We start from the raw sequence: 27,640 nt of genomic DNA on the forward strand, positions 1-27,640 counted from the left end.
AATATGATTTTAAGTGGGATGAATAAAGACCATAAAGATATAAAATTTTTCTTTTTTAACTTACTTAACATAATTATAATAAAATATAGACAGGCATTTTAATGGAGTTTATTGAATTTAACCAGATTATTATATAAAGTAGATGAAAAAGGAAACTGACAAGAATATAAAATACCATTTGGAGAACCAGATGCAATATTTTGGTGGTAGGGGAGATATTCTATCAGCACACACATTAATGTAGATAAGTGAAAATAAAAAGAAAGTCCAATAATATGTGATTGATATATTGATAAGTAAAAAGAATTATTATTTTGTAAGAATATAAAGTAAGGGGTGGAGATAGGTATCCTAATGCCATTTATTAATCTGCATATAAATCTGGGGGAAAAATAGGTCCATAACTCATTGTATACCAAATTCATATAGAGAGATTAAAAGTAAATTTCAAAGTGAAAACTTTATAAGCTTGGAAGTAACTGAAGTCACAAAAGAAAGGATTTACTCCTTTGAATAAATAAAAACTAAACTGTATGGAAAATATAAAAAATAAGACACTGACAAAAATATCTACAAGTTTGTCACATGAGGGATTACTCTTGTTAGTATCTAAGCACTGCACAGAGCATGCTGGAAACATTTAGGTTTGGACAGATAAAAGTGCAAAAAAAAAAACACCAGACAATACACATAAGTGGAAATAAAATCAGTAAAGTGGGGGGCAATTTAACATACCAGTTGAGAAATGCAAATTTAAAAATATAATTTTCCATCTATTGAATTGGAAATAATTAAAGTGACATTACCTAATGCGATGAAATTTGTTCATTATAGTGCTGGTAAGCGTTAAATCTGTTTGAAAAGCAATTTGACAGAATATGCAAAACGTTATACCCTTTGACCTCTGTTATATAGTACTTAGTAGATTTTATCCTAAGGAAATGATCCAAAAGAAACAAACAGTGATTCTTTGCAGGATTGGTTATACTAATGGACAGTTGGGGTGGATGGGAACCTTAATTCTGAGAAGAAGGGAATATCTAAATTATGGGCCAGGTAGGCACTAAAATGATATGTAGGCTGTATAGAAAAATGAAAATAGTAATCTGATGCAATGGTGAAAAGAAATTACATGTAGTACCATGAATGCTTTCAATTATGTGAAATGTGAGCATGTAATCAAATATTAGATGACAATGTAAAAACTAGTTTCTGGTGTGGTGGCTTTTTTAATGATTTTTTTAAACATTCTGCCCAGACTTACGAGAAAATGAGAATGGCAAAGACTTCTAAGAACAATGTTAGGAATGCTAAAGTATGCTGCTAATTAATAATAGTAACAACTTCTATTGATCATGTTCTATGGACTAGGAACAACCTTAATTGTTTTGCATGTGTTCTCTCATTCTTGAAATGTTTCAAAGCTGAAAAGAGAGAAGGTTTAGGCAGAATATACTTGTCTCCAATCATTGAAGGGCTGTGATAGGAAAAAGCACAACCAGAATAGTTCTCTTTTGTTCCATTGGGATAATAAAACAAACAGGAACAGCTGTTATCCACGGTGTCAAAAATTATATCAAAAAAGTACAATACATCAGATTTTTACTTAATGCTAACAAAACAGCCACAGCATACATGTTCCTTTTTCTGTATTCTCCACCTGGGGAAATGGACATCACCATACAGCCAGATGTCTGAGCCAGAAACTTGGCCTTCATTATTGAAACTCAGTCCTTTCCTCCTTATTCCCACTGTTCTTGCCCAGTTTAGGCCGCTATCCTCCTCATATTTTCTCTCACCTGTCAAACCTCATGTTTCCTATTCTCTAATTCTGGCTTATCCTTTAGTTTTCATCGTAGACATTCTTTCTTCCGGTAAGCCTTTCTGGACATCTGGTTTGGGTCCTCCTGTGTATTCTCATATACCCCTATGCCATTCCCTTTCTACTTCTATTATTAGAAAAGAAGAACCACATGAGTAGAGGCCATTGTCTTGGTTTGCTCTCACCCCCTCAGAATCAGATGTCTGGCATGTAGGAGATGTTCATGTATTCGCTGAATGAATCTCTATAGTTTTGGTCTACTGTGAGTATTGTGAACCCCTTAAGATTTATATTTTCAATTTCCAATTTGAGCACTGTCCTCTTAATCATCAATTCATTAACACCAAGCACAAATGCCACACATAGTACATCTTCAGTAATGGTTTGAAATGAATGAATAACTCTGTATTTGAATGAATGAATCATTGTAATGGTGACACCTCACGGAGGTTAATAAATATTCCTCCTCTCTTTAAGTTCCTTGAAGGCAAAGACTGTCTCATTTGTCTCTGTTTTACCTGCGGTACCTAACATAGTGACTTATATATAGTAGACACTCAGTGAATAATTACCTGGTGTTCCCAAGACTGAATATTAGCTAGAGAGTTCTGACTAATGCTAGTGTTAATGAGGTGATCTTGACCATGTCTGGAGTTTGGGCTATAGCTAGATTTCTCTGTATATTTATGAATGTGTGCATACATGCATGTTCATGTCAACATCTATTATTTAAAGGTAGAAGACTGGTTTTATATTCATTTATACTAATTAGTGACCATTAAAACGAAGCTGTCACCTTACAAATAGTCAAAATTTTCATATTTAGGTTGTTGATATGTTTTACTGTGGCTGTTTCTGTGTTGATTGTACAAAGATTTCTGGGTTGCTTTGCATCATTTAATGCAAACTCTAGAGCTTGTCCTAATCAATTCAGTGTGTAATCAATGAGAGGGTATTAGGACTTGGGAAAGAATTTTTAACTGAAGGGAATATACTAGTATGTGGGAAACCCTTTATGGGAAAGGTCTTTTTCCCTTTTCTTTCTTTTCTGAGTGTAGAACTTCAGGTGATATGTAATCCGCATTCCTTTACCATCCCTGCCCTCATCAGCATGTTTTACTTATAAATATTTGTCTGTAAGGATGTGTCTTGAAGCCTGTTTTAAGAAATACAAGGTGATACATATTTGAATTAGCATCCTCTTTGTGTTTGAAGTTGAAAGGGTACAAATCCTTTTTGGTCAAAGCAGGAGAGCTTGTACCTGCTTTGTTATAAAGGAAGGGTGCTCTTTTGTATCCTCATTATTGTTTATTCCTTTCTACATTTTTTCCTGAATTGTTTTGTGTCTCTCCTTTATTGTTAACTATTTATTTTATCCTTTTATCCCTTGTATATTTTATTCTTACATTTTCTTTTTTCAAGGCTTATATTTACACATATGAGTAAACTGGACCAAAACAAGGTAGAGAGAACTTGCGTGCTGTGTGTGTGTGTGTGTGTGTGTGGTTTCTTTTGCTCAGTGTCCTTGCATTTTTGATTTAGGGTTATATACATCTTATCTAATTGCAAGTAGTATATGCTTCACTTGTTATTTTGGATGAACTTTATCAATAGCCACAGATTGTCAGCAAGTTCACAAATACACTAGAGAGAGTGAAGACACACATATGTCTTTAAGAGAAGAAAAAGCCTTCTAGTAATGTAGTGGAATTTCACTGAATCCATGCCTTATTTTGGTTATCATAAGGCAGAGTAGCTCAATTCTTCCAGGTTCTGCCGTTTTTAAATGTGTGCCTCTGGGTAAATTGCCTCATCACCCAAATGTTGCTGGGGGGATTAAGTGAGATGCAAAGGCACTCTGTAAACTGTAAAAAAAAAAAAAAAATGCTACACACATTTCAGGTGTGTGATGTTGAGGGTCATCTTGGCAGTCTCAGGTGATGATTCTTTGATTCCTCAGGATAATCTATGGGAGCTCACAGATGGGTAGAAGCTTCCTCAGGTCAAGGAGGAATATATATATATATATATATATATATATATATATATATATAATTTTTTTATTTTTTTATTTTTTGGGTAGTGGTGGTGGGGTGGGGGTTGGGGGGCTGGAAGAAGGATGCAGAAAGGTAGGTAATGCTGGCCTGAGATTTGGAAGAGTAGGTATAGCTTTTCTTGGTTCTTGAAGGGTCCATCCGGGTATCTTCCTATAGGAGCTCTTTCTTCCAGTTGTCATGAAGATCAACTCCAGTTCATTCATTCCTTCTGGTGCCCTGGAACCTTTCCCCAGGAACCTTTCCGCAGCACAGGCGGAAAGGAGGGGGCTTTGCCCTTGCTCGCCAGTGGCCGTGCTGGGGGAGGGGTGGCGGTGCGGCGTGGTGTGGCTGGCGGCCTGATGGCAGCGGCGGAACCAGGCTGAGGGACAAAGGCTAAGGTCAGCTGCAGTTCTAGTCTTTCTGTCTGCCAGCGACTGGTGGCCGGTTGTGGTGGGGCCACTGCTGGGCTGGAGGAAGGCGCGAGTGGAGCGAGAGGGGAGAGGAAGGTGGCGAGCAGTGTGGTGGGACTCAGCACAAGGTGGTGTCCCCGGAGAGTCCTGGGGCCCTGGGGCCCGAGGCGCTGACCTGTCCCCCTGGGTGGCCGAGAGTCCTTGCGTGGCACAGCCATCACTCTCTAGAGCTTTCTTTTTAAAATAATAGTGTAGTTTAATTACAAAAGTAATCTTCAATTTAGAAAATCTGGAAACAGGTTTTCAAGAGGAAAAAAACACACATATATGTAAAATTCCATTACTCAGGGATCATTACCATTAACATTGCCATGGATTACCATTTAGATGATAGAAACATCTAAAACATATAGTTTTGTATCTCATTTCACATAACATTGACTCAAAGATATCTTTCCATATCATGAGAACATTTCAATGGCTGCATAATATTCCATTTCAGTAGATGCCGTAGTTTACCTCTCCGTTTCCCTACATTTGGTCTCTGTCAGTGTTTACAAGTTTCCTTACTAAAAAAATGATTTCATAAACATCTTAGTACATAAATCTCGGTCTATAATTCAAATATTTCCTGCGATGGTTCCCAAAAGTAGCATTTCTAGATCAAAGAGAATTCATACTTTTTGAGGCCCTTGGTTTTTCTTCTCAGATGGCTTTACAGACAGATTATGCGAAGCCTGAGTGTTATCAGCATTCTAAAAGAATTTCTCTCTCACCACAAGAGCAGGGCTTTTCCTTTCCTTACCTGTATTCTAAGTCAGTAAGTGAATACTTTCTGTATAGCTGTGTATACTGCATTATCAAATTAATCCAGGAAATAAAGTATGTTATTTTATGTACATATTTGAATCTTACACAGCTTATTTTGAAGGCAGTGGGTACATGCTGCATTTTTCTACACTGGGAATCTTTTTGTGCTGGTTATTACTCTGTGATATTGCACTACTCTGTGAAATCTCAAACTAAAGCAATAATTTTTTTTGAAGGTTCTATATCTTTGTGGCCTTGACAAGTGAGCCAGTACTTTGGAGAGTAAGTGATCCAGGACTGCATTTTAGGACAATGAGAAGTGCCAAAGGCATGAGAGAAAGACTAATGGATAGGACACTGGACGGGAAATCAGATGCTCTAGGTTCTATTCCCAGCTCCATTTGTCATTGTATATCATGGCCAAATTTGATTAAAGGACTTGCCCAATCTGTAAAACGGGGGTAATATGTCTCACCTTACAGGAATGCTGGAGGGATTAATGTGATATTTTTAAAAAAATACATTTTGTCTTCTTCCAAAAGAATTCTAACTTTGAGACCAAAAACTAAAGTCAGTCTAAAATTTGAAAGTAGAAATTAACTTTTATATGTTCAACCTTCTATATTCCCAGTTTATTAACTTAAAATCCTTTATTGGTTACTTATATGAAGTATAGATTGACTACAGGATTTCTCCAGATGTAGGACAAAGTTACTTTACATATATTCCTTTATATTTATGATATATGACATTAAAATGTAAGGAGAATCAATTCTTTAAAAATCCCACCATGAGTTAACATGGTCAGTCTGAGTCTAAAAACAGTATGAAAGTATTTTTCTTTATGAATTTATGATATTTTCATTTAAGAAATAGGCTGTGAAGCAGGGGCATGAAAAATAATTTCTTTAGCCTCATTGCTTGAATCCATGCTTTTTTTCTGAATGTGGTAATGTTCTGTCTATAAATTGATCTCACTTATTCTTACCTAGAATGAGTATTTTCTAAAAATAGCAGAAATCTGGGGATGCGTAAAAGAGGTGACAATGTTAAATAATCTCTAAGCCTCATTCAGACACTTTCATTAAAATTCTTCTGATAAAGGAAATGCTATTCAATCTGACTTTGAGCTCTTTGAAGACAGGGGCTATGTCTTTAGACATCTTTGTAAACCCAGTGTTTAGCACAGAGTAGGTGCTTAGTAAATGTTTACTGAAGAAATTAACCTGCTGGTTGAGATAAGAAATAAAAGCAATACATAAAGCTCATCTGTTTCCAAGAAAACTAGTATACTGTAGAAGCTGCAAGGGTCTTTGAAATAATATCTTAGTTAAAAAGAATATTTCACACATACACCACAATTTTCTAAGAGTTCAAGGAATTTACCACACTTTAAAGTGAACATTTTCAGAGATTATACTGGGTGCAGATATTTCAGATTGGTTGTATTTTGACCAATAAGAGCTTGTGCTTTGCATAAAGCCATGCAAGTAATTATTTTCTTGGACAAGAGTATAAGTTTTGCCCTTTAATTTTTGTTTTATTTTTGCTTTCAGGGACTTAGCTAGATTGATAGTCGGTCTGTAGTGATTTTTAGTATTCTAAGAGAAACTCCCTGTTTTGAATGCTTTGGAATATCCTTAATGTTTCAAAATAGTTTTAATTTTTTTTTTTTGGGGGGGGACATGTAGTGGTAATGGGATGTACCATTTTTTTTTTAATTGCTGAAAATAAGTTGTGAGATCTATGTCAAAACATTTAGTATTGTATATTATATTTCTCATAAAAATGCTTCCCCTCATGCATATTTTTCTGCTTCAGTAAATGAAAAATATATTAGAGGAAAGGAGTTCCCTCTTCCAACCCTAGGATTTTGTAAAGTTCTAGTAATATAAAGTGTGTCACTCACTGAACAATAGGTATATTCCTAAAGAATTATGTGAAACATTACAAAATAGTTACTGCCCTTCAGGAAGTCTGCTGAAAGAGTAAACGTTATGGTGGCTGGTGGGTGAAGTAAAAAGTTATCGAGAATAATGATGGAGCAGTGAGTAATCTCAGGAGCGAGCAATATGTTTACTCTGGTATCTATGCAGGGACAGAGAATCAATTGAAATTTTGGTAAGTCGTATGGGACTCAGGATCCACGGAATATTGTTTTTGGGGAGAGACTTATGTTCTCAGGGATGTGTGTGCTTTGCCCCATTTTTAGTTGTGATAGTGGTTACTCTTTCTTAGAGGCCTCAGGAAGTATCTTTATTCCTTAATTTGTCACAGAACTGTGGAATCTTCAATCTGCAAGTGACCTTAGAGATAGTCTTCTAGTCTAACACCTCATTTTCATAAGAGAAGGAAACAGAATCACCCGAGAACCTGTGTATCTCGTGACAAAAAGCAAATTGTCACTGAGCCAGGTTTGAAATAAAAGTGCCATAAATTCTACTCCAGTAAGTTTCTCTCTTGAGCACACTGCCTCCTTAGTATTACTACTGTTGTGTTTTAATCATCAATCTTGTCTAGCAAAATCCCTCACACCACGTTCTGCTCATCTGAAATGACATATGTAGGATGTTGACTGGTCAGGAGACCAGACAGATCAAACAAATTGATTTTTGGATCCCAGTGTGATGAAGGAGGAGGCTTTATCTATAGGTTTGTTTAAGACCAGGAACCTAGTTTTCTTTTCAGGACTCATAGAGGGTATAGGGTATAGCTTTCTAAAACTAAGTTTGACTAAAGGCGAGAAGTTTGTTCTCATTGCAGGTTAGTGAGTGCATCTGATAGACTATGTGGTATTTCAGGGAAACGTGCCACAGATTCTTCCTACTATATTTGTGTATCATGAAAACTCACTTGTAACTCATCTACTTTCCAAATATGCTGTGCATCTGTGTTTATGCGTATGTGTATTTAAACAACTGAGTTAAAATCTCAGGTTGTATATCCATCCATTCATTTACCCAACAAATATTAAGAGTTATCTCCTGTGCTAGGCACTATGCTCTGGACTGGGGATGCAGCTTGTAAGAAGAGAGACAAAGCCTCTGCTGCCGTGGGGCTTCTATATCAGTGAAGGGGGGCAGGTAATCAACAGATGAGTAAACAAAGAAAATACTGAATAGTCATGAGCCCCCAAAAGACTAAAACTGCGTAATGTGGGATTTTTAGGGTGCTGTTTTAATGGTGAGCTACATCATATAAGGTTCAGAGAAGGCCTCTGTGAGGAGGTGGTTATTTGAATAATGGGAAGGAAAAAACTACGCACAAATTCAGGAAAAGAGCCTTCAAAGCAGAGGGGAGAACACATGCAAAGGTCCTAATGTGGTGGAAATGGGCTTGGGGTGTTCAAGTGCCAGAAAATTGACCAGTGTGGTTATAGTAGGCCAGCGAGTAGTGCATAGGGATGGGGAATGGAGTCAGATGAAGTTGCAGAGGTAGGTAAGGGCAAAATTACACAGGGCTTTGTAGCCCCCCAGCACGGAGGTCAAACAAACCAGAGTTTTTATCTCTCTTACTTATTACTGTGTGACCTCACATAAGTTTCTTAACTTTTGTGAGCTTCAGGTTTTATCATTTGTAAATTGGGAATAATTATTACTTTGCAGAGTTGTTTATAAGGATTAGGATAGTAAATGTAAAGTTAATTTTTAGTGATGGGCAGGTCACACTCAAGAAATTGGATGTCAATGATGTTGATAATTGATAAGAAAGGAAATAAATATCTATTGTATATTAACTATGTGTTAAGCATTGTGCTGGAAATTTTGCACTTATTTATATTTAAATCCTCAAAACAATTCTATAAGACAGTGAAACTCACAAAACTTGTTACTTTTACAGTGAAAATAGTCCTAAGTAGCAGAGACTGGATTCAAAATAAAATCTCCATGACACCGAAATCACTTTCCTCCTTTTGCATTAAGGGAATAAACCTCTATCCTATCTAATAAAAGAGTAATATGCAAATTGACCATCACTCCAACACACAAGATGGCTGCCCCCATGTGGTCAAAGATGGCCGCCCCCATGTGGACACAAGATGGCCACCACAAGATGGCCAGCAGGGGAGGGCAGTTGGGAGGGACCAGGCCTGCAAGGGAAGGCAGTTGGGAGTGATCAAGCCAGCAGGGGAGGGCAGTAGGGGGGGATCAGGCCTTCAGGGGAGGACAGTTGGGGGCGACCCAGGCCTACAGGGGAGGGCAGCTGGGGGGAACCAGGCCTGCAGGAGAGGGCAGTTGGGGGGAATCAGGCCTGCAGGTAAGGGCAGCTAGGGATGACCAGGCTGGCAGGGGAGGGCAGTTAGGGGCAATCAGGCTGGCAGAGGAGGGCAGTTAGGGGCGACCAGGCTGGCAAGGGGTGGCAGTTAGGGGTGACCAGGTCGGCAGGGGAGGGCAGTTAGGGGAAATTGGGTCAGCAAGGGAGCAGTTAGGGGTCAATCAGGCTGACAGGGGAATGGCTAGGGGGTGATCAGGCTGGCAGGCAGAAGCAGTTAGGGGCAATCAGGCAGGCAGGCAGGCGAGTGGTTCGGAGCCAGCAGTCATGAATTGTGAGAGGGATGTCTGGTGGGATCGGGCCTAAATGGGCAGTTGGACATCCCTGGAGGGGTCTCAGATTGGAGAGGGTGCAGGTTGGGCAGAGGGACACACACACACACACACACACACACACACACACACACTCCGTGCACGAAACCCCATGCTGAATTTTGTGCGCCGGGCCTCTAGTATTTCTAATAAGAAAAGGACACCATATGCACAGTAAGAGATAGATGCCTTGTCTCTGCACTACTATTTTGTGAAGAAAGTGAAGTCTGACTAATCCATGTATGTGCAGAGATTATGGCAATGGGAATTTAATACTTTAAAAAAGGGAAGCTTCTGCTTTAGTATGTGAATGGTGGTGTATTCTAAATCATAGGTTCAAAAGGGCAGTACCTTTGAGATCATCTAGCTCAGTGGATTTAACACTTTATTTAAAATCAAAGCAGCTTATCCCCAAGGAATCATATGTGGAATAGGAATGTAGAAAGCAGATGAACATGCAGATATCTTCATTATTGGGGGAGGAGAGGATCTGGAGACTCCTTTTTGCACATCCCTTCAGCTCCCACACAGCCCCGAAAACACCTTAAGGAACTTTCTGGACCCTCAGAATGCCATTTAAAAATAACCTAATCTACCTAAGGTAGAAATCCTTTTCTGAGAATCTCAGAAAGATAAGCAGCCTATCTCAGTATCACCTGATTCAGGTGACCAGAAACTAATCAATTCATAACACTGGCATTTCTTTCATTAGGCCATTTCGAAAGAAAGTACTCAATTAATGATAAAATAACATATGATGGAAGCAAACATTAACTGAGTGCTTATTATTTATCAGGTATTGACTTTACCTGGACTCTTATTTCATCCTTACAACAACCCTGAGGGTAGCTACTTTATTATTCCCATTTTGCACATAGGTAACCTGAGGCATAGGAGGTCAAGTAAAAATTTGATTAAATTCCCACAGCTGTTGAAGGTATAGAAAGAATATTTCTGAAACCTTTGCCCATTTTTCCTCTTTTTGTTATAGTTCTACATTGGGAGCAAATTATGCCCATTTGAAGATAATTTTGCACTGTCTTCAGAAAAGAACTCTCTATTTAGGTTCTAGCCCAGCCGTGGGCAAACTACGGCCCGCGGGCCGGATCTGGCTGTTCTATCCGGTTCTCTTGCTCTCCCCTCCGCTCATTTACTTTGAATTTATATTAGTTCACACAAACACTCCATCCATGCTTTTGTTCCGGCCCTCGGGTCCAGTTTAAGAACCCATTGTGGCCCTCGAGTCAAAAAGTTTGCCCACCCCTGTTCTAGCCTATTTCTGACATTTGCTAGTTATCTCATCTCAGACAAGTCATGACTCCTCCATGACTCAGTTTTCACACTGCAGAAAAGAAAACTGGTTTTAGTAATATCTTCCTCTGCAGGTTAGATTCAGATGAAAACATATATAGGAAAAGTTGTGAAAGTTGTTTGTGCTATAGGAATGTAAGACATTTTTTGATATCTAAATATGAATCTCATTCAGTGCTAAAGACACACATCTATTTATATGTCAGCTAATCACAGATCTTTTTTCCTTGTTTTCTTATCATTTGCATATTTTACTATTGATGTACTATTGAATCAGGTGAGCAAGGAATTGAATAGAATTCAGTGTTTGCATTTTGGCTGATAGCACTTATTAAAGTATTTGGAAGGCTAGGGGTTTGAAAATAATGGGTAATTTTTTGTTTGGTCGAAGATATTTTTTCTTATTTCATTTACAATTTATAGCTTCATTACCTGCTTAAAATACAGTTTCTATCTAAGCCATAGGAAACATTTATAATCTGCAAAAGTATTATTAAACTGGATTTGTTACAGTGTCTAAACTTATTCTCATAATTGGATCTCAAAAATGGTAAAGCAGGGAGGGAAAACATTGTATTTATCTTCATTGTCTTTGCCCAAAATAACAAGTCCTGATAAAGTTTTCACTATTGTTTTTATCTTTAAGTGGTCCAGTGAAGAAATTGGCTATGTAAAATATTAGACATTATCATTGATCAAATTCTACCCTTTTTAAGTCATTATTTGCATAGATGACCTTTCTCTATCTAAAATGGTGGCATGGGCTTTCTCCCTCATAGGGTAGTAGAAAGAGTAAATGTTGTGAGATCACAAAATAAAGAAAACAGGTCCTTAACTTGTATTGTTCCATGGGCCACTCTGTCAGTCTGTTGAACCTATGGGCACCTTGTCAGAATCATGTTTTAAGATCTATCTATAATAATAGAAGTGTAATATGCTAATTAGACAGGACAGCTGAACGACCTTCCGGATGTCATTCCAGACATCCTTCCGGACGACGCCACCGTGGTGGGGGTCAAGGCAGAGATGGTTAGGGGTGATCAGGCAGGCAGGTGAGCAATTAGGGCCAATCAGGCAGGCAGGCAGAGTGGTTAGGGGCGATCAGGCAGGCAGCCGAGCAGTTAGGGGCATCAGGCAGGCAGGCAGAGGGGTTAGGGGCAATCAGGCAGGCAGGCGAGCAGTTTGGGGCATCAGGCAGGCAAGCAAGTGGTTAGGGGTGATCAGGCAGGCAGGCAAGTGGTTAGGGGCGATCAGGCAGGCAGGCAGAGGGGTTAGGGGGGATTAGGCAGGCAGGCAGAGTGGTTAGGGGTGATCAGGCAGGCAGGCGAGTAGTTAGGGGCAATGAGGCAGGCAGGCAGGTGAGTGGTTAGGAGCCAGTGATCCTGGATTGCGAGAGGGATGTCTGACTGCAGGTTTAGGCCTGATCCCGGCCTAAACCAACAGTTGGACATCCCCCAATGGGTCCAGGATTGCGAGAGGGTGCAGGCTGGGCTGAGGGCCCCCCCCCCCGCCCCCGTGCATGAATTTTGTGCACTGGGCCTCTAGTATATATATATAAAAGCCTATGACGCACACTGACCACCAGGGGCCAGATGCTCAATGCAGGAGCTGCCCCCTGGTGGTTAGTGTGCTCCCACAGTGGGAGCGCCACTTAGCTGCCCGACCCATCCTGGTGGCCCACCAGCCGGGCAGCAGCCACTCACTCCCTCAGTAGTCCTGCAAGTCCAATCTCTGGAGAACGGGCTAGGCCAGGGGTGGGCAAACTTTTTGACTCGAGGGCCACAATGGGTTCTTAAACTGGACCAGAGGGCCGGAACAAAAGCATGGATGGAGTGTTTGTGTGAACTAATATAAATTCAAAGTAAAGGAGCGGAGGGGAGAGCAAGAGAACTGGATAGAACAGCCGGATCCGGCCCGCGGGCCATAGTTTGCCCAAGGCTGGGATAGGCACTGATGGACTGGCACTGCTGGCACGATCCCAACAATGCTGCCAGTCTCCTGGAAGTTGGCTTTGGGCACCGCAGCTGCTTCCTCTCGTCAGCAGGACAGATCCAGTTCCCGGGCCGCCAAGGGTGTCCCACTGTCAACCCGGAGGGCCAATTGTGTCTCGGCCCTCCCCACTCGCCTTGGGTGGGTGCCAGACACAGGGTTCAAGGCTGCTGCGTGCCGCTGTGGCAGCACGAGCCTCTCCAGATTGGGATTGACTAGGCACGAGCCCGCAGCAGGCACAGTGGGGCCGGGATGAGCGGGAGTGGCTGGCAGGCGTTGGACTGCAGGTTTTGGCCCGATCTCTGCAGGCCACCCAGAGGGACCCCAACCATGCACAAATTTGTGCACCAGGCCTCTAGTGTAAATAAAACAAAATATATAGGATCAAAAAGGAAACCAATTATATTGAAATATATTTATTAAATTATTTTTAAAAATTATGATTCCTTCCAGAGAAAGAGATACTTTTTTTTCCAAAAAAGTACTCTTTATATGAACTTTAAAACAAAACAAAACAGGAGAGTCATATTTTTGTTAATCCAACAGTAAATAAAAACATTATTCATTGGAAAGAAAAAATATTAAATGATGCAAAGCCCGTAAAATAGAACTACCTTTAAGTCCTATTTTGGAACTTTAGAGAATATCAGTGGTATTAGGTATCAATAGCACCCATTCCCAGCACTTTCCCAGGTGTTTGCTTGGCAGGGCTCTGGTGACAGGGTCCATCCAAGCAATTAGCTTTTTGCCTTCAAGGTAACAGAAAGATAAATCACACAGAACAACATTGTACTATTGCACTCAATGTATGAAACAGAGAAACAGGGTTAAATTACTTTTAAGGGGGATATTTTCCTTCTTAATTTCTGCCAAAGCGTCACCAGATTGGCCAGAAAGTAATTCCTGGTCCTGGGTGACACGCACTAGCCCACTCCAGGCAGTCCCGGGTTTTGAGAGATACTTATATTTACACAAAGACCTGTACACATATGTTCTTAGCAGTTTTATTCATGATAGATAAAAACTGGAAGCAATAATGTGCTCAACAGATGAATGGTTCAATAACTGTAGTGTAGCCATACCACGGCATGTGACTCAGCAATAAGCAGAAACAAACTAGTGATATTTGCAATAACCTGTACGATTCTCCAGGGCATCATGCTGAGTGAAAACAGCCCATGCCGAAGGATTATTACTGCATGATTTCCTACATATAACATTTTTGAGAAGACAAAATATATAGAAGTGCAGAATAGATTAGTGGTTGCCAGGGGTGGAAGGTTGTGGGAGGGATGAGTATGGTTACAAAAGGGCAACATGAGGGATCCTTGTGTCCATGGAGCTGTTTGGTATTTTGATTTTGGTGATTCGATACATGAATCTACATGTGATCAAATTGCATAGAACTAAATACACACACACACACAAGTGCAAGTAAAACCAGGGAACTTTGACTAAAACAGGTGGGATTTCTCAATGTCAGTATTTTAGTGGTGATATTGTGATATAGTTTTAAGCAAAATGGTGCCATTGTGGGAAACAAAGGATTTCTCTGCATTTTTCTTACAACTGCATGTGTATTTATAATAATCTCAAAATAGGAAGTTTAATTAAAATATTGAGGCAGTGATATGGTTCTTTACAATATTTGTTAAATAACAAGACAAAGTGGCAGCTCTAGAGTAAGTTTGAAGAAATGGTGAACCTACATGATATTTTGAAAAACTGCCACAAATGTGGTGTTTGTGGTGTGAAAGGAAATATCTGTGACTCTTATGAGTCACAGTGACTAGGTTGTAGGTACTGTTTATACTACTGTGGTCTGTTGTCTATATTCATAATGGGAAGATGCTGAATTTAAATCAGTAGTTACTGAAAATAAAGATGTTATTTTTCCCCTTTCAGGTTTACATACTTCCTAAATTGGGGCCCAGGATTAAGAACCCCTATGTTACTTTATGTTTGCATTTCATTATCTGATATGTCTCAAGGGCCTCTATCAAATAAAAGATAAACATAATGTATAAACGTTCTTTTATCAAGTACTGTGGGTAGTGCTAAGGGCAAAAAAAAAATGCTAGTAATAACACTTTAAGTTTTAAAGACTTAACTTGGTGTCATTCACCTATCCTTACATTATTTACCATTATTGCTTACTACTAGTTTTAAAAGGCAGGTATGGGTAGATTTTAAGTATGGAGTAGACCACACATTTATTGTGTTTGATATGAAAGAGAAACATATCAGATTGATTGCTTATTATACAGATTTATTAATTTTGAATATCATTAAGTATTTTAATTAGCTTTCACTAGCAAATCACTTAACAGTGATTTAGCTTTTCATTGTTGACATGTCTGGAGTATGTAGATCAAATGCGATTGTTTTACAAGAAGTGAAGTGAAGTGTTTTGGGATCAACCTATTTATTAATATATCATCATCCTTTTATTAATGTTAAAAATTAAAATTTATTGGGTATTTAATTAATTATTTGATGTTATTATTATTTTCCTCCCATATTTTATAAATTATTTTTTCACTTTATAAATTAATGTGTTTCATAATAAGAGAAATACCAACAGGGTGACAGAACTTAAATATATATCTAGAGTTTCTTTGTATACTTGATATTTCTAAAAGTACATGTGCTAAAAGAATATTTAAATATTCTTTCTGTGATGGTTTTAGAGTCTGTAATTTGGGGATGAAATGCTTAAACAATAAATGATTTTAAAAAATATATTTTTAGCCCTAACCGGTTTGGCTCAGTGGATAGAGCGTCAGCCTGCAGACTGAAGGGTCCCAGGTTCGATTCCGGTCAAGGGCATGTGCCTTGGTTGCGGGCACATCCCCAGTAGGGCGTGTGCAGGAGGCAGCTGATTGATATTTCTCTCTCATCGATGTTTCTAACTCTCTATCCCTCTCCCTTCCTCTCTGTAAAAAATCAATAAAATATATTTAAAAAAAAATATATATATATTTTTATTGATTTCAGAGAGGAAGGGAGAGGGAGAGAGAGCTAGAAACATCAGTGATGAGAGAGAATCATTGATTGGCTGCCTCCTGCGTGCTCCACACTGGGGATTAAGCCTGCAACACAGGCATGTGCCCTTGACTGGAATCAAACCCAGGACCCTTCAGTCCGCAGGCCGACTCTCTATCTACTGAGTCAAACTGGGCAGGGCAATAAATGATTTTTTTGTAGAAAAATCTTATACTTTAAAAAAAAACCACTTTAGCTAATCATATTTAAATAAACTTAGTCAAATCCTTTTGGGACAAATGATCTGTATAATCTGAAGAATTATGATACATCTACATTGCTGTAAAATTTTTTCTGTCCTAGAACTTAGGATATGTTCTCTGGTTTCGCATATTACTTTCAACTTCTGGAAAGTTCTTAATTAAAAACATTGTATTCTGCAGTGAGAAATGACACTGCCTGAAGTTATCTCATGATAGTAATTTTCTGTGTAGGTTTCTTTCTTAGAGACCCTGAATTGATAATGTGTGGTGTTTGTGTGCTATATTTAATGCAATTTAAAGAATTTTCACTGCAAATGGCAAATACAATAATTTGAAATGTTGAAATATATTTATTTTAAAATATAATTTGTATTTTCTGGATAAATGAATTATGTAACTCTAATAACCTCCATTTATAAGATGTTTTTCTTATATAATTGGAAATAAGCCATTTAACGTTTAGCATTCAGAGTTGGATAGCCCACCAAATGCATCCCTAATAGACTAAATAGGTAGGTAGACTTGATCAGGTACTTGTTTTGTGTTTCCTTTTACTACTAGAACTCAAGGAACTGATGATGAGGAAAATGGCATTTTGGTTGCCTACTTATGCTTTTAAAGTTTTAGGAGCCTCTCAAAGAACACTGTGAACTTTGTAGATATCATTCCAAATTTGTTAATCTCAGACATTGCTTTTTCAGAGAACCGCAATAACAGATATGAAACTTGATTAAAGTAGCTAAATTAACCTGACTTCCATAGGGTTTATAAATCATGGTCAGTAAGAGCAACAATATTACTGTTTTCATGACAATATTGTCTTTACTCTTTGAAGATGACACTACTGATAGTAATTTATATATGTACATGTTACAGTTGAAAAGATTTGTGTACAATCAATAGTTCTTCCTAGTGTCTACAGCAAGATACCTTTACAGCTTAGAACTATGTATGAAGTTTGTTCTCAAATTATAAGTAAATATATATTTACATTAAAGAGTGACAGATCTTGCTCAAAGTAAGCCACTTAAAAATCACAAGTAGTATCTCCACTACAAACTTCAAGTGTTCCTTTTAAAATATTGGTTGTCTGGTGTTGACACTAACATTTCATATCAGGGGAGGAGGATGTGATTATTGTACTGCCCCAAACTACTTTTTGGTTCTCTATGTAGTGTCTTAGAATAATATAAGCACAGTGACACTGACAAGTGTGTCTCCATTCTAATGATTTTCAAATTAAGGAATGGCTTCAAATTAGGAAAGCTTTTTGTTCATCTAGCTTTGGAATAGCATGATATATGATAATTGCTAACTTTGTCTGCATTATTTTTTAAAGATCAAATGGGCACAGTGGTATTTTTCATTAATCTCATACAGAGCAGCTAATTAAAATTTCCATTATTATCCATCCATTATCTAGTTGTTTCCTTTGTTCAGTATCAGATCAGGGTGTTACTAATAAGCCATTCTTGTTTTACAGCACTATTTAATATAGTGAGAATTAGTTTAATCTATTGAACTGTTTTTAGATGATTTCTTTAATATTACATTACACCATATTGATATGCTGAAGATTCTTTGACATTTTGTAATAGATATTTCAGAATTAAATACTTGTTGCTTTAAATTTTTTTCAATTGTGGGAAAAAGTGACATACAGTAGAAAAAGAAGTAACCCGAGGACCAGAATATTAGTGTTTCATTCTTGTAATCTTACTAATTATGTGACCTTGGGCAATCACCCTGATTCTCTATTTCTGTAATGAGGGTATTAAAATGGCTGATGTTTAAGGGCCAGTCCAGCCTTCATATGTTTTCTTTTTTTTTTTTTTAATATATTTTATTGATATTTTTTTACAGAGAGGAAGGGAAGGGAGACGGATAGACAGTTAGAAACATCGATGAGAGAGAAACACCGATCAGCTGCCTCCTGCACGCCCCCCACTGGGGACGTGCCCACAACCAAGGTACATGCCCTTGACCGGAATCGAACCTGGGACCCTTCAGTCCGCAGGCCGACGCTCTATCCACTGAGCCAAACCGGTTTCGGCGCCTTCATATGTTTTCATAATTATCAAGTATGATTTTATGTTAAAACCCCTAAGTCGTCCTAAACTCGATAAAAGGCATTTGTTCTGCCCTAGCCCGTTTGGCTCAGTGGATAGAGTGTCAGTCTGCGGACTGAATGGTCCCAGGTTTGATTCCAGTCAAGGGCACATTCCCTGGTTGTGGGCTCCATCCCCAGTAGGGGGTGTGCAGGAGGCAGCCAATCAATGATTCTCTCTCATCGTTGATGTTTCTCTCTCTCTCCCTTCCTCTCTGAAATTCAATAAAAATATTTTTTAAAATGATATTTGTTCTATAAGGCTATATAATTTTTTCCTTGCTCCATTAGATCGATTGCTTCCACTCCTTATAACCATAGATTATCATAAATTACATAATTTAAACTTGTTTCTAAGACTTGGGGGAAGGGTGGGTCCCAATCTAATGGGCTGGCCCAATTGCTCCATAAATAGTATCTCAGACTAGGACCATATGGAAGCAGGGAACTATCATTTTCTGAGCAGCTTACTCTGTAACACAACACATATGAAACGCCTGTTTTAGGCACTTCATATTCATTGTCTTACTTAATCATCATAACAAATGTGAGGGGGCTAGGTGTTTATTACCCCTTATACCATAGATGAACATACAGGTTTCTAGAGATTAGTTCAATAGCCTGCTCAAAGATTAGCTGGAAGGTAAGTGAGGGGGTGATGATTCAAACCCAGAGGCAGTTTGAGTGGTCCCCAGCATGCCATCATATGATGTCTCAATTTACCTATTCTATACTAGCATCTCTGAATATACTGTACTGGGATGTCTCATGTAATATTCTGAAGTGAAATTTGGGAGCTTCTGCATGTTGAAACTCATCAGTCATTCACCTATTTGTTTATTCTCCATCCATCCATCCATCCATCATCATTCCAGAACTATGTATTGAGTAATTACTATATGCCAAGCAGTGTTATGGTCTGGAGATAAGGTAGTGAAAAAGGTTGGCAAGATTCCTGCCTCATAGAGCTTATGTTTTAATGAGGAAGACACAGTAAACAAAGAAAGTGCTAAACAAGATTGACTTATATAAAGTTAATACTATAAATGAGGTTTGCAATGGTGTTGCGATGATAATTGGTGTGTGGAGGGGAGAAGACTGTTGGGCTGAAACTTGAATGATGAGAGCCAGCAATGGAGACGTCAGGGGTCAGAGTCTACCAGGCCGAGAAAACAGCAAATTCTAAGGTCATTCTGCAGGCATAGCTTTATATAAAAGTCTCCAGGGGATCAGTAGAGCCTTGTTATCCATTAATTAAGAAAAAAAGTGTGAGGATCATATGAAAGTGGTGTGTGGTAGTAAACTTGCACAGTTTTATGCTATAAATGTTTAGTTGTGGAATCCCTTATGGATTTGTAGCCTTAAGAGCTGGATAAATAAGTTATAGAAATGTGGAAATGATTTCACGATGATGGTTTTACTTACTGTGCTATATATGTGGTGATTTATCTAATAGACTTCTTGAACATCTGTATATCCTAACAAAGCAAGAAAAATCAGTGGCCAACACACAAAATATGGGCGCTAAAGTAGGAAATTGTATTCCTTGTTTTGTAATTGTTATGGACAGACTCAATAACAGCATACTTTTGTTGCGGCTCACCAAATTCAGTCACTGTTAGGTACTTGGAGTACATGGACTTCCCAGTCTAGAGAGACAGACACAAATAATGACCTCTGCCCCAATGTGTAAAGTGCTGTAGGAGTGATGGCAGCACAGTGCTATAAGAAAATGGAGTTTCCATATATAAAACTTTGTCAGACTTTAAATGTTTACTGGAATTTTAAAACATTAAGACTTTAGGCATGATTGACAATTTCTATATTGAGAAGGTATTCTCAATAAAAAACCAATAGTATGAAACCCTAGGGAATCTATTTCTCATTATTAATTTTTTAAAATTCTCTAATAATATGACTTCTACCAAGTGGGAAAATTTTTTCTTTCCTTATTGTAGCTTAGATACTTAGCAGAAACTGAATGTAACGTACTTAGCAGAAACTGAGTGTAATTTGTATGAACTTAGAAAATAGGAATTAAGCTAGAGTTTTTATTCAGAGGGATATGCTTGTAATATAGGAAAAGGGCAGTTATGGCCATGTTTGTCTAGACAGTAAAACTATTATTTATTGTTACAGTGAGTGTGTTGATGATGTTTTCCTCCCAGCCTTTCCCCCAAACTACTTATATAGTTACTAGAGGCCCGGTGCACGAAATTCGTGCATGGGTGTGTGTGTCCCTAAGCCTGGCCTGCACCCTCTTGCAATCTGGGACCACTGGCTCCTAACCGCTCACCTGCCTGCCTGCCTGCCCCTAACCACTCTGCCTTCCTGCCTGATCGCCCCTAACTGCCTCTGCTGCCGGCCTGAAAGCCCCTAACCACCTCTGCCTACCGGTCTGATCGCCCTTAACCACCCTCCCTTGCCTGCCTGATCACCCCTAACCACTCTCCCCTGCCATCCTGATTGCTCCTAACTGCTCCCCTGCTGGCCTGATTGCCCCTAACTACCTCTGCCTCGGCCCCCGCCACCATGGCTTCGTCTGGAAGGAGGACCAGACAACTGGAAGATGTCTAGTCAACCTGGTCTAAATAGCATATTACCCTTTTATTAGTATAGATGGCAAGGTGGTGAAGCTAAAGAGCAATGATATGATAATGAGTTCAAGAAATAAAATAACACCATGTATACTGGAGATTAAGCTAAAAATTAGTCACAATCAGATAAATGCATTTAATGACTTTTTAAGATTCATCTATAACAGAGTAACAAAGTTAGAAAGAAATACTTGGGAACTGAATGTTTTCGATTAATTTGATTAACAAATGTGCTCATTGGAAACTATTGTTTTACATTTTAATCATTTTCACTTGTTTGTTGAGATAAGCTGATACTGGTATTTCAATAAATGTGGGTAATGTATAATTTCTTATATTAAATTTCATGCACTGTATTTTGTGGAATCAATATAAAAGCCTAAGCGACCAAATGACTGAATGACTGGTTAACTGGTTACCATGATGCGCATTGACCACCAGGGGGCAGATGCTCAACACAGGAGCTGCCCCCTGGTGGTCATTGCGCTCCCACAGCAAACCTTCTGCGACCCCACCCCCCATCCAACCTCCTGTGGCCCTGATCAGCCCTGATCACTGGCCAAGCTGAGAGACCCCACCCGTGCACGAATACATACACTGGGCCTCTAGTATAATATAAATATCTTAGTAAGGAAAATTAAGATGATTGCTAAATGTTCATCCTGTGGGTTAAGGATCAACTACTGTAATATTAATCCTAATGCCTGGATTGTAAATGTAAGCATTCCTGCCGGTGATGCTTTATGCAACTCAAGTCCATATTCTATTCAAGGTCATGATCACCAGCAGTGTCATTTTCTTTTAAATGAGGCCGAGGAGAGTGTTGAGATATACACAACATGATTTTACCACATCAATTCTATGACCCTGAATTTTTAAGTGCCTAGCACTCTGCATACATTTGCATACAGAAAAATTTAAACATATTCTACGCATTATTTTATTTGAAAGTTTTACAAAAAACCCTGTTGTTTTTCTGAAATGGTATCTTTTTTCCCCCATAGGGAGGGCTGAAAAACAGCAAACATGAATGCACTCTGTCTTCACAAGAATATGTTCATGAATTACGATCTGGTATTTCAGATGAGAAACTTCTTAACTGCCTAGAATCTCTGAGGGTTTCTTTAACCAGCAATCCTGTCAGGTAGGTGGTTCTTATTTGTTTTGGTATGATTCATGCAAGTTGTACTGTATATAATTGTTGGGAATATAATATGTCACTCATTTGAACCTCAAGATAGATTTCTGACTAGAAATCTAATGTTAGTTAATAAAACTGCAGTATCTGATTATGAGATTGTAAGCATTTAAATAATGTTATTAACATGATTTTTAATAATTTGCAGTTTTAAGAATAAAAATATACTTAGGTGTTTGATTCCTCTTTGATTATACAAACATGGATCCAGAAATTAACTGTGTACTTAGATAATGATTACTATATATTTATTTGTAAACCAAATTCAGTATATTGGTTTTATGATATTATTCCTTTTTTAACTTGAAAAGTAAATATAATTTTACATTCTACAAGTTTTAAATATACTACTTACACATTTCTGTAATTTGGGGTAGGAAAAATACAATTATTTTAACCAATAAAAGAAATAAGTGAGAAAGTATTAATAAACTCTTCAAAATTATTAAAGAGGATTTTTAAATAAGTTCCTTGCTAATGGTATATTCCAGTAACTGATGTTCCTATATTAACCATAAAAAGCCTTTGATTTAATTATACCAAAATTAAAATGTTTTTATAAGGAAAATAGATTTTCAGTGTAATATGAAAATATTTTGGGATCTACTTACACAATTGCTAGACTCAAGTTCAGAAATTAATGTACAAGACTTTATAGAAATTGTATTTCTATTTTATTCACTAGAGGCCCGGTGCATGAAAATTTGTGCAGTGGTGGTGGTCGGGGGGCGTGCCTCAGCCCGGCCTGCCCCCTTTAACAGTCTGGGAGTCCTCAGGAGATGTCCTACTGACGGCTTAAGGAGCGGGCCTAAGCCGCAGTCTGGCCTCCTTCTGTGGGAGGCGACTGAGCTGATCAGAGGAAGGCAATGCCCCTATCACCCCACTGCTGCTGCCACTGCCAACACAACTGCCAGGGCTCACGGCTGCCTGAGCCCCGGTCCTCGCAGCTGCCGGGGCTCACGGCTGCCTGAGCCCTGGGCCTTGCAGCCGCTGTGTTTTTTTCCAGATGCACCCTAATTAGCATATTAACCTTTTATTAGTATAGATATTTTTCTTAATATATAATGGGTTAAGATCTTCTTACTTCTCTGACCTAGCCACAGAGCTTTGAAAAATAATTTAGAGCTTAGTCATTCTGTTTGGATTTATGTATAAATTAAAGTATATCATAGTACATTTGACCCTTCGACAACATGGGGGGGTAGGAGTGCCCACCGCCAATCGAAAATAGGCTTATAACCTAAGTTAGCCTTCTGCATAACTGGATTCCCAGAGCCAGTTGACCCTTATACAGTGCAGCTTTGAACTGTGTGGGTATACGTGAACCTGTGTTGCAATATATATTTATTTTAATCTATAATACATTTGGCAGAAAAATTAGAAAATTATGATTCTACAATAAAAATTTAAAAAGAAAAACGGTACAATGTAACTTACATTTCAATATAATCATTCAAAGGTGGCTATCTTGCTATTTCTTCCAGAATGCTTCTGGTTTTAATGATTTGAACAGGATGTGAGTTCTTTGAGAACAGTAACTAACCATGGTGGTGATCCCCCACAACCCACGTCAACCTTGCCACCGCCCTCCACGTACCCCTAGCCGCCCCTCTGCCCCTCTCTCCGCTCACATCCATGTCCCTGCCTCCTTCCTCAGGTGACCTACAGCACTCTGCCATAGTGCACTTGTGTGTTCCGAAATTTCCTTTGAATGGTTAACTGATTGAATGACTGAATAAATGATTCTTTAAGAAGTGACTATAGAAGTATGCTTCGTTTTAATTATTTGAACAAAGGATTGAGTTCTTTCAGAGGTTCTGCGGAGGTGAAGTAATTATGGTGGTGGTTTACCCCCTCGACACCCCCGTCCCACCCGCCTGTCCCCCCCTGCTTCCCCCTCCCTCAGTGCCCCCTCCCCAAGTCCTCGTCTCCTCACATAATGTACAGCACTCCGCCACAGTACACATGAGCGTTTTGAAATTTCCTTTGAATGGCTAACTGATTGAGTGAATAAATGAATCTTTAAGAAGTGACTGTGGAAGAAGTTGTGAAATTTAGGTATGAAGACGTCAGGGGAAGGTAGCAAAAATGCCTTTTTATTCGATGGCAGGGAAGGCCTAAAATTATATGCGGGCCTTTTAAAAATATAGCCCAGCAAGCACCAGGCGACTCTAAAGAATTATGGGATTACGCACACAGCTGGCAGGTTCTGACTGGCTGGAGGCAGCTGTGTGCTACTAGCTGATTGGCTCCATGGGTGACGTGAGGCTACATACTTGCGTACCTTTTCGTGAGCCACGCATTCGGTGGCAGCCCTCCGTGGCGGCCGGAGCTCGCTTGAGGAACTCGCTGACTGGAGCCTAGTCCCGCAGACCTCGCTGACTCCAGGCAAGTGCCGCTGAGCTGACTCATCTGCCTGTGCTGTGGTTAAGATGAGTAAGAGTGAGTTTGGGAGCCAGGGTGGCTTTTCTGCCACAAGTGGAGCCAGTGGCAGCAATGATGGACCCTCTCAGGGTGGCACAGCTCCTTTTCTGAGGGCACCAAGGTCCAGGGCTCGAATCGAGACCATTATACCTTGTTGTGTGAACCAGCTGCTCACAGCCTCTCTGGTCGAAGATGTTTTCAAGGTCAGGGGAATAGTGGTTTCCCAGGTCTCTGTCGTGGGGATCATCAGGAAGGCGGAGAGAGCGCCAAGCTACATTCTTTACAAGATTGATGATATGACCACCAAGCCTATCGACGCCCGCCACTGGCTGGGCAGAGGTAAAGCAAAGCAGGCGCTGGCTCCCTGTCCTGTGGGAGTATATGCTAAAGTGTTCGGTATCCTCAGAGGTTCTGCGGAGGTGAAGATCCTTGAGGTATTGCAGATCCGTGTCCTGGAAGACATGAATGAGTTCACCTCACACATCCTGGAAACGGTCAATGCGCACATGATGCTGGCTAAAGCCCAGGAAGCGGCCTATGGGCAAAGTGCGCCCTCTGCTCCATCTGAGATGGGTTTGGCTCCAGAGTATGGCGAGGTCCGCCCCGAGTTTATTCAGGCGGAGGTGCTGCATTTGATTCACGAGTGTCCTCGCCAGGAAGGCAAGAGCATCCGAGAGCTCCAGACCGAGCTTGGCAGCCTGAGCATCACGGCCATCAAGGAAGCCCTGGAGTATTTGATGGTGGAGGGCCACATCTACCCCACTGTGGATGGAGAACATTTTAAGTCTGCTGACTGAGGCGGTGAGAAGAATTTTCCGTTTCTGAAGACCACTGCCTCTGGCTGTGACTGAGTTTGACCTGCTGACTTTTAGAAAGTAGGTTTATTTTTCAACAAAAATCTTAACTGGCATCCCTTTGGAACCTCACTGCTTTTACAACAGCTTTAAACTTTTCTGTTTTTCTAACTATATTTGAAGCTCAGAGAGAGATCGAGATGGATAAATTGATTGGGCCTTTGTAGAATTTACCAGCAAGCAAGTGAAAACTCAATCGGGTAAATTTGGGGGTGAAGAGGTACAGAAAAATTTGAAAATTTTGATTTTGTTGTGTGGGAGCTTCTTTTTGAAATATCTAGGTCGGTGGTTGGCAGACTTATTAGTCAACAGAGCCAAATATCAACAGTACAACGATTGAAATTTGTTTTGAGAGCCAAATTTTTTAAACTTAAACTTCTAATGCCACTTCTTCAAAATAGACTCGCCCAGGCTGTGGTATTTTGTGGAAGAGCCACACTCAAGGGACCAAAGAGCCACATGTGGCTCTCAAGCCGCAGTTTACCGACCACAGACTAGGTATTTGGAAAAAATAGATGTAGTCATGGAGCCAGCTAAGAGACAAAAAAAAAAAAGTTGTTTTTACAATTATTTTTTGTTTGGATTTAGCTTATTATAGACATTGTTATCTCTTACTAAATGTAGTACTGGATTAATTCAAATGTGCTAAAGATAGCAATTAGTGAATTCAAATGCTCAATTCAAGTGTTTATTGAATGGTTTACTTTTATAACCATAGATTTATTTTCTTAAATAAGGTTATACTGTGTTTAAATTGCTGTGTTTTTCTATGGCTCATCTTTGAATGCTTTTTTTAAAAAAAGTGATTGTTTAATGGATATTTCAAATAGGATGTAGTGATATTTGGATTAATTTACAATATGTTGTTGTTTTATGGTACATGGATGCCTGATTTTCTTGTGTTTGATGTTCTAAAGTAGTTTTAGACTTAAACGCTGTTTTATATATAATAAGGTTTTATTCTTATAGGTTAGGCAAAGAATATGTAATTCTAGGTATATTAAGCTTAGTAAGTTTAACCAAAGTTTATTTGAATGTTTTATTAAAATACTTTTGTAAAATCTTTATTGTGTGATTTTCTTTTTCTAAATACACTTTAAGAAACCTTTTGCTTTTGTCTTTGAGGAATAATAATTTTACTTATCCAGCATAATTTTTCTTTTTTCTGTATAATACCAATAATATATGTTATATCCTTGTTTTAGTAGTACATTTTAGTATATATTATATTAGCTGTGGGACTTTAAAAAACAGAATGAAGTAAATCTTCAATTACACACTAAAGATGGTATCTTCCAAGTCACTAATTTTATTACGTTAGAAAAAAATTTAAAAGTATATATAGTTATTTTGACAGGTAGAAGAATAAAGCATCATTTGCCTTAATTGGTTTACAAAAAGGTGCAAAAAAAGAGAAAATCTCTTAAATGCACCATTGCCAGTAATCCATACTATCAGGAAAACTATTTGAATATGGTCTCTCATTGTCGGCCTTTACAAAAGCATCACCAATTCTTATTTAAGCATTTTGAGGCAGACACTTCATCTTTTTTTTCCCTCAGAAGCAGAGAAATCAGAAATGGTACTCTTTTGAAAAAACCACCAATGGTTAACATACTATAAACCTGCTTTTATACTCTGTTGACAAAGGTTGCCTGTGTTGGGGAAAATCATACTGGGAGAGAAGCAATGAGGGGCATATTTCTTCCTCAGAATCTGAGTGCAGAAGGAAATATTCTAGGAGACATAATGTTCTTTTGTGATATTGCTTATAAAAATGCTGGAACCCGGAGATTACAATCTGGTGTTTTTATGACTGTATAGTCACTCTCAAAAGGGTCCAAGTTTATTCAACTGGCCACTGGATAGGTAGCCACTTTTTCCCTTACTTTAGAAATATTTCTCTGGAACTAGGAAAACGGCAGACAAAGGCTTTTTGGGGCTAGCCTTTGTCCTGGGAACTTACGTTGTGATATGTACACCTGAATTTAAGGCCCAGGATCACCCCCTCTGCCTCCCCATCCTCTGAGGGGAACTGTCCATCTGTGTTCCTAATTAGGTTTGTTAATTATCCCAATAGCCACCCCCCCCTTATTCTTCTGAATGGAATCATGTACCTTAGTAAGATTCTGCTGTAGGTAAGGGACTGCAGTGGAGAAATAATAAGTAGAGCTAACTATAATATGAGTTGAAATCAAGAAACATTTTTAGGCAGAATGTAATTGCTAGATTATCTTATATAGGCATATTT

At 38.9% G+C, this 27,640-nt stretch overlaps 2 protein-coding genes across 2 annotated transcripts in view; both read left to right on the forward strand.

The window, feature by feature from the left end:
- Positions 1 to 27,640, forward strand: part of DIAPH2 (diaphanous related formin 2) — a 1,007,470-nt gene that overhangs the window by 202,333 nt on the left and 777,497 nt on the right. Inside the window, exon 5 of the mRNA XM_080653027.1 lies at positions 21,918 to 22,057. Coding sequence (XP_080509153.1) covers positions 21,918 to 22,057 — 140 coding nt within the window. The remainder of the gene's footprint in view (positions 1 to 21,917; positions 22,058 to 27,640) is intronic.
- Positions 24,544 to 25,332, forward strand: RPA4 (replication protein A4; the record flags this gene model as incomplete). The annotated part of the gene is made up of 1 exon (XM_080653026.1): positions 24,544 to 25,332. One exon carries the CDS (start codon positions 24,544 to 24,546, stop codon positions 25,330 to 25,332), a length of 789 nt encoding a protein of 262 aa, XP_080509152.1.

This window comes from Plecotus auritus (assembly GCF_963455305.1).
Source record: "Plecotus auritus genome assembly, chromosome: X".
NCBI classification, from domain to species: Eukaryota; Metazoa; Chordata; class Mammalia; order Chiroptera; family Vespertilionidae; genus Plecotus; species Plecotus auritus.